The sequence below is a fragment of the Rattus norvegicus genome, chromosome 19, assembly GCF_021556685.1.
Source record: "Rattus norvegicus strain SHRSP/BbbUtx chromosome 19, alternate assembly SHRSP_T2T, whole genome shotgun sequence".
In the NCBI taxonomy this organism is placed as follows: Eukaryota; Metazoa; Chordata; class Mammalia; order Rodentia; family Muridae; genus Rattus; species Rattus norvegicus.
This window is the reverse complement of record NC_141552.1, coordinates 63,341,839-63,354,106: the sequence shown is the minus strand read 5'-3', so window position 1 is coordinate 63,354,106 and position 12,268 is coordinate 63,341,839. Positions and strand designations below refer to the sequence as shown.

Genomic DNA, 12,268 nt, shown 5'->3' with positions numbered 1-12,268 from the left:
CAGCCCCTCGGTGACACTGGCCCCTAGGCCCTGCCCACCTGGCCTTCTACCCGGGGTGGGGGGTGGGGGGTGGGGGAGTGGGGGGAGGGACTCGCCTACACAGCGGGGCCCAGGGTGAAGTTCCAGGCTAGCAGCCTTCAGGGATCTCCCTGTCCCCTTCTGGTGGACACAAGCACTTTAAACCCCAAGAACACCATATTCAAAGGCCTGTGGAGGCTCTGTGTCCTGCTTCCAATTCATTTCAGAGAGCTGTTAAGCCCCAAGGCAAGGCTGGCCCTCCTCACCCCGCTGGGGAGGCCCTGGTTGCCCAGCAACCATCTGGGCTCCTCCCAGGGCTTGCCTGGGGATGGCCCGTTGCCTGGCAACCAGGCAGCAGAGTCCCTTGAGTCTAGCCAGACCACACAGCTGGGCCCGGTACTAGCTTGCTTTTCTCTGACTAGGGGACCCCTTGGGGCCCTGTCCTTATTCCCCAAGATCCAGGCAGCAGGTGCCACTGTCCACAATGAACGTCGTCCTCTCCAGGTGAGCAGCCCGCGCTGCTGGGAGGGGTATGCAAGTGGGATTCTCACGTTCGGCCACGTCGGGGAGGAGGGCAGGTGAGCTCCCTGCCACCCCTTCTCCAAATGGAGGGAGGGTTTGCAACATAGAGGTTACCGAAATCCAATCTGTCTGCCTCACCTTCGCTCCCTGAAGACTAGGTGTAGCCACTCGCCGGTCTGTTCCCTGCTTTCACGTGCCTCCTGGAAACTCCTTCAAACCCTCAGGCCCCAGACCTTGCCACTGCTGTGCTCTGCCTAATGGCCCCAGACTTACTGTCACCTGCCCGTCCTGACTGACTTTGAGTCTCCCTGTGACTCAGACTTCGGGTGCCCTGGATGCACCCGGAGTGTTCCTTAAAAGCTGGCTTTCAGCTAACCCCATGGAGCCTGATTCGCAGAGCCTGAGACCTGAAGGTTTGTGTATGCGTGACACTGTCCTGGGGTCTGGCCTGCTGTGTGCCCTTGGGTAGGATGCTTTGCCTCTCTGGGCTTTTTTTTAATTGACTTAAAAATGTCGACAGCAACCTCTTCTAGGCAAGTGCGAGCAGAGCGTTTGCAAACTATAAAGTTGACGCTCCGTCTGGGTCTGCTGCGGGGCACCACTAGAGGGCACACGAGTGGCCTGAGTTCTACAGAGGGAGGGCTTCAAGGGATGGGAACAACTTGGGGCTGAGGGGAGGGGACCATGGCAGGAGGCCTAAGGAGGCAGACAGCCTCCTGTACTCTTTTGAAGACTGAACACACAGGTTGTCACTGAACGCTGGCTGTGGGCAGGTTGAGGGTTGGAAAGGCGGCATGAGCCCTGGAGGTGTGTCAGTGTCAGAGAGGGCAAGAGTGTGGAGTGCAGTGGTCGGTGGTCTGCAAGGTGCTCTGCGGAGAAGCCCAGGTCGGGTGGGAAGGAGGAGAGAGCAATCACAGGAGATAGAGGGCCCAGATACCCTGCAGGGAGCTTGGCTGGGTCTTACAGCACCAAATAGCACCCAGTGGGAGCCTTCTCAGGTGTACACAGCAACACCTCCCAATTGGAGCATCCCTGGTACCAAATAGACTGCAAGACAAAAGATACTGGGAAGGGGAGAATGTTCGGAAAAAGTCCTCTTAAAAATTAAGTATAAATTTAATTACAAGTCTCAATTAATTATGTATTTGTGTGTCTATAACCCGCTGTGCCCACTGTGCGGAGGACAGAGGAGGATACTGGGTGTCCCTTCTTGTTCTTTGCTTTATTTATTGAGACAGGATCTCTCACTGAATCAGGAGCTGGGCTGGCAGAGAGCAAGTTAGGCATCCTCCTGTCTCCATGCCCCACAATGCATGTTACATACAGGTGCATGTGGGGGCCACTCCTGATCTTTTTTTTTTTTAAGAGAGAGAGAGAGAGAGAGAGAGAGAGAGAGAGAGAGAGAGAGTGTTGCCTTGTTTTGTTTTTTGGGGCAGAGTTTCTCTATGTAGTCCTGGCTGTCCTGGAAGTCTGTGTAGACCTGGCTGGCCTCAAATTCACAGAGGTCTGCCTGTCTCTGTCTCACCAGTGCTGGAATTAAAGGCGTGCCTGACCACACCCAGTTCATATCTTTAAATTTTCAGTGATGTATATACGTATATGCAGGGTAGGTTTGTGCACAGGAGTACAGGTGTCCTCAGAGGTCTGCGGAAGGCATCAGATTCCTCGGAGCTGCGGTTACAGGTGGTTGCGAGCCTGAAAACTGAATTTGGGCATTTCTACAAAAACAATAGATGTGCTTAACCACCGAGCCATCTCTTTAGCTCCTCCCCCTCTATTTAACACAGGTGCTAGGGATCTGAACTCAGGTCCCCTCATGGCCCCCCACACCGAGCCATTTCTCTGGACCCTTTAATCATCTGTCAGCCTCAAATAGATTCCTAAAGGGTCATTTATTTAACCTAAAAGCTTCTGAGAAGGGAGAAAGAGGAGAAGCCTGGGAAGGACCCATGGGCGTGGAGGGGGCTGGAGGAGAAGCCTCTGCAGCTGGTACAGAGGTGTGCAGGAGAGCATGGGGTGCTACAACCTTCACAAGCCCCAGGGGCAGAGGCCAGGTTTGAACGAAGGCCCCACCTGATCCATCTACTCTTGCTCAGTCATGGGGCACAGGCAGGTCTTGTCTCCTCACTGGGCTCAAGATATCACTGAGAACTTCCCAGGGACCAGGCACTGGAAATGGTGCTTGCACACTGGAGAGGTGGCTATGGCGGTTCCAGTGACCATGGCCTTTCTGCACTTAAGTGCTCTCACTCCCACCCAGGGACAGCCAAGTGAGGGCCATGGAGAACACAGTGACAAACACTGAGAGGTATTTCGGTCAGTTCTGCTCACTGCTGGCCTCCTACACCCGCAAGACGGCGCGGCTGCGTGACAAGGCTGACCAGCTGGTGAAACAGCTGATAGACTTCGCCAACACGGAGACCCCTGAGCTGCGGGCCACCATTCGAGACTTCGCCGAGGACCTGGCCAAGGTGCAGGATTATCGGCAGGCGGAGGTGAGCCATGGCAGCCCTGGGCAGGAGTGAGAGCTGGAACTCTCCATTCCCTCGTGGTCATGCTGGTGACAGGGCAGAGAGCTAGAAGGCTTCATGGTGTTGGGTGAGGGCCACTTGAGTCAAGGGGACCTGGAAGCCTTTTGGGAGGTCCATGAGGGCCATAGATTCCTGGGCGCAGTCTAGAGGATAAAGGAGATGTTGTTGGAGCGACCGATGTCTTTTCAGAAACACCCTGGATGACTGACAGAGGTGAATGCTCAGGGTGGGGTGCACACGGCACAGGTTGTGTGACGGACAGCTCCTGCTACACCCACACATAGCCAGGCAGGTGCTGGCTCTTGGGACAGAGGGCGACTGTCCCTGAAAGAGGCTGTTGTGCCTGGAGATGTCACATGATCACCTGGGTGGCCGCCTATGCCCACTGTCTTTTCAGTGGGGACAAGATTAGTCTGTAGCACAGTCTGGCTTGGATCTCAAGGTCAGCCTCCTGCTTCAGCCTCCTAGGTACCAGGAATTTAGGTATGAGGCACCCTTCCTTGGTCTAACCAGTGGAGAAATTAAAGCTTCTAGCTCCATGCCGGGCAGTTGAGTACCACCAAGTTTCCCAACCTCAGCATCCCCACCCAGCATCCCTACCCAGCATCCCCACCCCAGCATCCTTACCCAGCATCCCCACCCAACATCCCTACCCAGCATCCCCACCCAGCACCCCACCCCAGCATCCTCACCCAGCATCCCCACCCCAGCATCCTCACCCAGCATCCCCACCTCAGTATCCCCACCCAGCATCCCTACCCAGCACCCCCCACCCAGCATCCCTACCCAGCATCTCTACCCAGCATCCTCACCCAGCACCCCCCACCCAGCATCCCTACCCAGCATCTCTACCCAGCATCCCTACCCAGCACCCCCCACCCAGTACCCCCCACCCAGCATCTCTACCCAGCACCCCCAACCCAGCATTCCTACCCAGCATCCCCACCCAGCATCCCCATCCAACATCCCCTCCCAGCTTCAGGGCCTGGCTTCTGTCCCACCTTCCATGCCGAGAGCTGGCCTTGAGCCTGAGAAAGAGCTCATGCAGTCACCAAAAAGGACATTCTGTTCTTAAATCTTTAGGACATCAAAGGGCAGAGAAAGGAATTGCAAGTGAGTTTACTGAATGTGAGGAAAGGGTGGGCTGTCCCTCCCACGATCCTGTAGCATGACATCATCCCTTTCAAGGGTCAGGGGGCTGGAAAGGAGTGGCCTAGTGGGGGCTCTGGCCACTCCTGCTCCTTTGGCAAGCCCAACCCCCAAGATGCCCAGAGCCATGACAGGAGGACAGAGCTCTCTAGCTGTCTTGCCCAGACAGTGGCACCCAGGCCTTCTCTATTAAACTCAGAATTCCTTCGCCGCTGGCGCAACCCCAAGATCCAGAACATCTCCTTATGACCCTATAGGGTACTGCGGGTGTGTTAGCTCTCGACTGCTGAGATCAGGCACCTCACCCCTGAGGAAGGAGGATTGTCCGGGCTCACATGGTGGGAAAGTCAAGTCGTAGTGGCTAAGGTGAGGCAGCTGGTCACATGGCCTCTGCAGTCAGGAAGCAGAGTGGCGAGGCTGTTTCTCACCTTACCTTCTCTTCCTTCAGTGCCAGACTCCAGCCTGGGAAATGGGGCCTCCCACCGTTAGGGTGGGTCTTCCTATCTCAATTTAATCCAGCCTAGAAACTGCCCCCCACAGAGGTGGCCAGAGTTTGTCTTCTAGGTAATTCTAGGTCCTGTCAAATCAATAATCAGTGTAAACCGCTGTGGGCCAGAGGGGGAACTTGTCCTTTCTCTCTCTCCTTCCTGAGCTGTCAGCTGCTAAGGGATCCTGGGATCTGAAGCCTGGGAGGGTGCTGGAGGCCTCTGAGAGGAGGGGAAGAGTAACCAGCTCGAAGGTTCTACTCCAGTCTTTACTTTCGAAACCTCCATCTATGTTTCCTTGAGGCACTCTGGGGCCCAGAACTGCATTGGGCCCAGGAAAGAGAAGTGTTTGATATCTCTCTGCCATGCTGGGACTCTCCACGCAAACTGTTCCAGAACATGCCACGCACCCCTACGTTCTGGGCCTGGTGTTCTCCTCCTAGACTTTGCACATGTCCCACTGACCTGCTGAGACACCCTGGGGCACAGTCACTGTCCAAGCGCACAGATGGGGACACCAGCTTAGAGAGACTAAGCACATGGCCAGAGCCCTGGAGGGCAGAGACAGGCCTGGTGCTCCGTATTCTATGTGTGGGCCCTGTGTGTGTCCCCCGGAGTGCAGGCACTGGTCATGAAAGCTGTCTTCTCTGCTTCTCTAACGCTGCCATATGTGCCTTGAAGGTTGAGAGGCTGGAGGCCAAGGTCATCAGCTCCTTGAAGCTCTACGGTGCCCAAATAAAGCAGACCCGGGTGAGCAGGGTGGTACCTCTGGGTGTGCAGGGGTGGGGCCTGACCCCCTTGGCATCCGCAGCAACCGGGTCTCTTTCTGTGTAGGCAGATATCAAGAAATGCAAACGTGTCCAAAATAATGAGATTAAACAACTGGAGAAGTTGGAGAAGTTGAGGCAGAAGTCACCCTCAGATCGACAAATGATCATATCCTTCCTGCTGGGCAGGGTGGCCATCCCATGCACTGAAGGGCTTGGGGATCTGAACCTACTGGGCAGGGGCTGCCGAGGGGTTACCATCTGCAGGCCACCTGGCTTCACCTGAATCCTTAACAGTACTCCTCAGTCCCAGGTGAGTGTCATGTGTCACATTGTGTCTCCGGCAGGCCGCCTTTTGGCAGTTAGACAGGTAAAGAAAAACCTTACAGAAGAGCAGGCAATATTTACCAGGTGAGGCCAGTGCACACAGCCATGGCACAGCAGGGCGAGGCAAAGGGAGAGTGATTGCTTAGGCCAGGAGATCTGGGGCCAGTCATGGGGTCGTCTGCATCCCGATGCCAGGGTAGCTACTGCCATCCCCAGCCCTGCTGCCCAGGCAAGCTCAGAGAAGTTTGGGTAGGAATGCCAGTTCCAGTCAGATGGTGGGCACTACCATCTCTCCATGGCTCCAGTTCTGCCTATGAGCTGGATGCAGGACTATGATGGCTTGTCACCTCTGCCCTGCTTGTCGCTAGAAGGGTAGGCCTCCCTCAGAGTGGCCCTTCATGGACCCAAAGTCATTGTTTTGCTTTCATGCCTGGCACCATTTTGTATTGTCATGTGGGAGGGTGTCACCATGACAGACAGTCACAGTCTAGCTGGCTTGTACACACATACATGTACACACATACACACATACACCACACACACATACCATATACACCATACAGAGACACTTACCACACACACGCACCACACACAGACACAGACACTGTACAGAGACACACACACCACACACACAGACACACACCACACATACTCAGACACACACCACACATACACAAACACACATACCACACACATACACACAGACACAGACCACACACACATATACACAGACCATACATACACACACACATATACACAGACCATACATACACACACACATATACACAGACCATACATACATACACACACACACAGACACATGTACCACAGACACATACACACCACATACACACCACACATACCACACACACAGACACACACCACACATACACAGACACACACCACACATACACAAACACACATACCATACACATACACACAGACACAGACCACACACACATATACACAGACCATACATACACACACACACCACACATACACAAACACACATACCACACACATACACACAGACATAGACCACACACACATATACACAGACCATACACACACACACACACACACACACACACACACAGACACATGTACCACAAACAGACACATACACACCACATATACACCACACATACCACACACAGACACACACCACACATACACAGACACATACCACACATACATACACAGACACAGACCACACACACACACACACACATGCACACCACACACACACACATACCACACACAGACACACACACACACAGACATACACCACACATGCAGACACACAGACACACACCCACACACATACACATACATACACAAACACAAACCACACACACATACCACATACACCACATACACCACATACACACATCACACACACACACACCACACAGACACACACACATGAGATACACATATACACAAACATCTCATACAGAGACATATACCACACATGCAGACACACAGACACATACCCACACCATACCCACACACATACACATACACACACAAACACAAACCATATCCCCCCCACACACACCACACACATGGACACACACACACACACCACACTCCTACCACTCCTCACCCTGACCCTCACACCACACACACACACTCCTTATAGATTGGGGTCACAATCCACTGTGGGGCCCCTGGCCTCATCATGGCTATTCCTCTGGGAGTCTAGGGGATTGGCCCTAGCCTTCCCAGGGTCTAGGCCATACCCCATCTGGGCTCCTCTGTCCTTGTCCCCACACTCCACATTTCCTCTGCTGTCCCGCCTTTCTCTAGCTCTCTTCCAGCTCACTCCTGTCAGTTTATCAGAGAACTCAGGATTACTATGCACCTCGGGTCAGGTGACACAGCAATCCATTAGCCGATGCAGCCTGCAGTGTGCTTTACCATGTCTGGTGACCCGTGGACAGGGCACAGGGCTTAGGAGGCAGACATCTTTGGACATCATTTGGATGTCCACCATCCTGGTATCCATTCTGTAACATGAGGAATACCATGTCAGAAGCAAGAGGGTCACACATGGCTTTCAGCCTGGAGTGAGCACCTCTGAATTTTATCTTAAGCCCTACCAGGGCCCCTATCTCCTGGTCACCCATCTGTTTAGAGCCCAGATCTCCTCCCCTACTGGGGACCTTCTGGGTGCCAGCCCCTAGCTCCCCTGTCCCACCATTTCACAAGCATTCGTTGGTGTTAGGGCCATATTTTAAAGAAGAGGAAAACGAGGGCCATACAATGCCTTAAATGCCAAACTCAGAACTCAGTTCCAGTGATCGCTGCTCAGGCACTGGGCTTGGCTTGCAGGTGGCTTTACTCTGCAAGGAGGAAACAAGCGATTCACCCACAACTGTCCATGGGCAGAATCAGTTACCAAGAATAGGGAGGCCCATAGAATAAAGCTCTGACCCGTGAGTGCCCACCTTGGAAGGGTAATTGTTAGCATTGCTGGGGATGAGTTTGGGGCCCTCAAGGCTTCTCACATGAAAAGCATGGGTTACACTGAAGTGGTTCCGCGCACCTCTTAAGTCTGATACTCGCAACTTTGCAAACAGGTCTCATGACCATCTCCCAGTTCTAGGCAAGGAAATTGAAGTTCAGAGATGTTAAGTGACATCTGAGGTCACACAGCTATGAGGCAGGTCTGTCTGACTCGTGACCACCCTTTTACCACGATCCTGCCTGATCATTCCTTCAATGACCAGATTACCAAGAGACCCCATGAGGCAGGAGAATCTGCCCCCAAAGAAGACTGAGAACAACCCAGAATAGTAAGTATCTAGGGGCCAGGACTGCCCTGTAATACCTTCTACCTCTTGTGACCCGGAGGCCAGGCGGAGACCAGTGCACAGAGGGCCTCGGTGGACACTAACCGTTCCACCCACTACCTGGCAGAGACCGTGGATGCCTTCCAGGAGCAAAAGCTGAAAGATCTCCAGGTAGGCAGTGGCGGCTTTGTGTGAGTGTGTGCACGTGTGTGGGTGGGGTGTGAATGCCTGTGTTTGACAGCATGTACAGCGTTGTGACCATACAACCTTCAGTGGCCAGGGCTGTGGGCAGAGTTGATCCAGCTGCCACTGAGAGGTTATCTGCTCGGGGCAGGCCATCCTTCCCCACCCAGCTGTCCAGTGCTCTGGACACAGCTCCCAACCAGGAGAACCCTGAGGTACAGCTCTGCCCCGTCACCCCCTCCCTGCACCTACTCTTCTTTCTCACCTGTGTCCATAAGAAGTCCTAGCTACCCCTGAGATTCTAGACACCCCTTAGAAAGCAGCCATGCTGAGGTGCTGTGAGGCAAGTAGTGTCCTTTACCTCCACCAGACTGCCCTGCCCCCCAACACCATGGAAGACTAGGTCAAGTTTTGTAAGAGGTCTCAAGGAATCGCCTCTTGCAGGACCCTCTGTGCACTGGTCTCCGCCTGGCCTCAGGGCCACAAGAGGTAGAAGGTATTACAGGGCAGTCCTGGCCCCTAGATACTTACTATTCTGGGTTGTTCTCAGTCTTCTTTGGGGGCAGATTCTCCTGCCTCATGGGGTCTCTTGGTAATCTGGTCATTGAAGGAATGATCAGGCAGGATCGTGGTAAAAGGGTGGTCACGAGTCAGACAGACCTGCCTCATAGCTGTGTGACCTCAGAACTGTGCCTGTCCCATTCTCCAGTTCGCTCTTGTCCCCTCTTCGATCTCATGAACCTCCTGACCAACAGCCCAGATGGGTCACTCTTGTGATTCCCACCCTTTGGTGGCTCACCTTGTCCTAAGATGAAGTAACCACTCCTCCCAGGGGAGTCTGGACCCCAGACCTCTAGATCCAGGGCTTGGGATCTGTGGTGGGTATTTCGAATTATTTGTGGGAACGATTGGATGAGCGTATCAATGAGTGAAGCTAGGAACGGGTGCAGGCTTAGATGGGAGGCCTTTCAAAAGGCCACTGTGTGTGCAGTGGGAAAGGGATTTGGCACCTGTGGGGTCTTCTTGCCCCTAGGTACAGGAGGACTGTGCCCCCAGACTTTAAAAGGCGTGGGGACCATGGTGTGACCCTGTATGCTGCTGCTACACCGACATGGGCTTCTCTCCCACAGAGAATCTTCTCTGACTTCGTGATCATCGAGATGGTTTTCCACGCGAAGGCGGTGGAGGTATACTCCAGTGCTTTCCAGACTCTGGAGAATTACAACCTGGAGACAGACCTGCAGGTGGGTCTCGCCTCCATAGGCGGCCTGTGCATTTGTGGGCTTCTATCTAGCTTGCTCTGTTGAGCTATTTCGAACACCTCGTCCGGGTGCCACCCCTTCCTCTGGTTACTGGGGATGTCATCTGCTCAGCACCACAGGACTGTTTGGTACAGAAGAGGAGCAGCAGGGATAAAAGCCTCTGTAGCTGGCACTCGGCTTTCAGCACAAAGCACTGACTGTGCCCCCAGCCACACGGATTAGATTCGCAACAAGCTTCCTCTGCAGAGCTCCTGTCCAACCCGCTGCTGTGAGCCAATCATCTGTGGCTTTATCTTGTGGCTTTGGGTCACAGTCTGGAGCAGGGCTATTTCAAAGGCCTCTTCCTGGGTGTGCAAATAGTGGCGGGAGGCAGCTGTCCTCCAGATGCAGGCTCTGTGCAAGGGGAAAGGTTGCCCTGGGAGACAGCCTTGGGTTTCACGGGGTGTAGAGCTTGGTGACTGGAGCCCACAAAGCCCACAGCCTAGCACGTGCCCCAGGTTCCCTGTGGTGGATTGTTCACACCAGCCAGCAGCTGGGGAGCATTAAAGCCTCAGGGGCGGGGAGCAAGAGGAAGTTACTCAGTAGGCTTCTTCCAGGAGGCTACAGGTGACCGACCCACCAAGTCTGGCACTCAAGAACAGAACGGAATAGGAAAGATCCATTGAAGGGTTTTTACATAAGCTAGAAAACCACACAGAAGGCTCTAGAAAAGCCGCATATTCTCCCACATTTCATGCACCTCTAGGGTCCATGATAGCCTTAATCACCATCCTCCAGGCCTTAGCCTCCTCAGAGCCAGGGTTATAGGCATGTGGCCCAAGTCTCAGGCTACAATATTCTTTCAGGGATGGAGAGTGATTTCTAACCAGTTTTCCTGTGTCACTGTTACCCAATGTCTATGGGCCTCAGTTTCCCCATCTCTTTGAAGGGATTAGGATTAGGACCTCCCCTCAGGGGGCTGCTGTGGGAGTCCATGAAAGAGCAAACAGGAAGTGCTCAGAGATGCCTCATAGCTCCGCTTCCTACCTCATTCCTGTGCTTGTAAGCTGGATCCAGGCTCCCTGATCTTTCCTTGGCAGGACTTCAGAGCCAAGATGCGTGGAATTTATGGGCACAGCGAAGCTCGGCCGCTCACAGACACCAACCCCTCTCCATCTGTCCCCTGGCCTCTGACCAGTCAGGTGAGCATTTACATATCACCGGAGTTAATCCAGGGACAAAGGGAAGAAACCAGGGAAGTGGATAGATGGCTGACAACTGCAGCAGCAGAGGGGTGGGGGGGGGAACCTGTCCACGGTGAGTGCTTACCACCTCAGAGGCATGCCGAGGGAGTGCGCTGGGGTGGGGGTGGGGGAGGAGCTCTGGCACCACTGACAGCACTGACTTTATTTCACCTGGGTCCCAGGCAGATTCAGAACTTCTCAGATGTTAGGAATAAGGCAGCTCACCAAATGTCTTCTGTTGGCAGAGCCTTGGTCTCCTCAGCCTTAGGCTAACAACCTCAGGGAAACTGGCAGTTCCTGCAAGTAAGATGTGGCTAGGCAGGCATGGCTCCAGAGTCACAGTGAGGGGAGGTAATGACTGTGAAGAGAGGTGGCCACTGTGAGGGGAGGTGACCAATGCAAGGGTCTGTCACTGAGCTTCATGACAGCTTTTCTAAGCAGGGCAAGGATCTGGGCTCTCTCCAAACTCCCGTTCCCTGCTTGGTAGTCCCACTCTCTCTTGGCCTCACTTGAGTCACTCCTGATAGTGGTATAGGAGAGCCACGGTCACTCCTGGTTTGGATGTTGCCGTCGTGACTTTTCTTTCTGCTGTTTAGAGTGCTCAGAGTACCATGGCCCGCGAGGGGAAGGAGGCTGGAGATGAGGAGGACAGCGAGACTGACTCTGTGGAGGAGATCCCCCTGGAGGACCTCAGGGGACAGCAGCAAGGACACCGAGGCTAGGAAGAAGGCCTAGGCTGGCCTGGACCTGGGTGCATTCTGCTTGTGTTCTCGGGTCAGGGATCCCCGGGGGTTCATTCACCTTATCGGCACAGTAGGCTGCTCTGAAGACCCACATTCCCAGTGTCAGTAAAATATACGTGAATCTCAACTGTATCCATGCTTTGTCTGTTTTCTGATTTCATCTGGGGTACAGGAGTAGACATACCTGTGTTAATGCTGAAATCATGGTGGATTAGTTTCTGAGGCCTTCCCGGTCAAGTACTGCCAACTGGTAGGCTAGA

The 12,268-nt window shown here is 53.9% G+C and overlaps 1 protein-coding gene across 1 annotated transcript; it reads left to right on the top strand.

Moving 5' to 3' along the window:
• Positions 1-384: 384 nt before the first annotated feature.
• Positions 385-12,140, top strand: Cibar2 (CBY1 interacting BAR domain containing 2). The gene is made up of 8 exons (XM_087595362.1): positions 385-522; positions 2,801-3,035; positions 5,387-5,455; positions 5,540-5,662; positions 8,664-8,768; positions 9,911-10,024; positions 11,122-11,223; positions 11,862-12,140. The coding sequence occupies exons 1-8, from the start codon at positions 503-505 to the stop codon at positions 11,985-11,987; spliced, it is 894 nt and encodes a 297-aa protein (XP_087451488.1). The 5' UTR covers positions 385-502; the 3' UTR covers positions 11,988-12,140.
• The last annotated feature ends 128 nt before the right edge of the window (positions 12,141-12,268 follow it).

What these genes read in the sequence shown, in the direction of transcription:
- Cibar2 (XM_087595362.1), top strand. Translation starts at nt 503, where the DNA reads ATGAACGTCGTCCTCTCCAG. An exon ending in CCCAAATAAAGCAGACCCGG is followed by an intron (nt 5,456 to 5,539) that starts GTGAGCAGGGTG and finishes CTTTCTGTGTAG; the next exon opens with GCAGATATCAAGAAATGCAA. An exon ending in TATCCTTCCTGCTGGGCAGG is followed by an intron (nt 5,663 to 8,663) that starts GTGGCCATCCCA and finishes CCCGGAGGCCAG; the next exon opens with GCGGAGACCAGTGCACAGAG.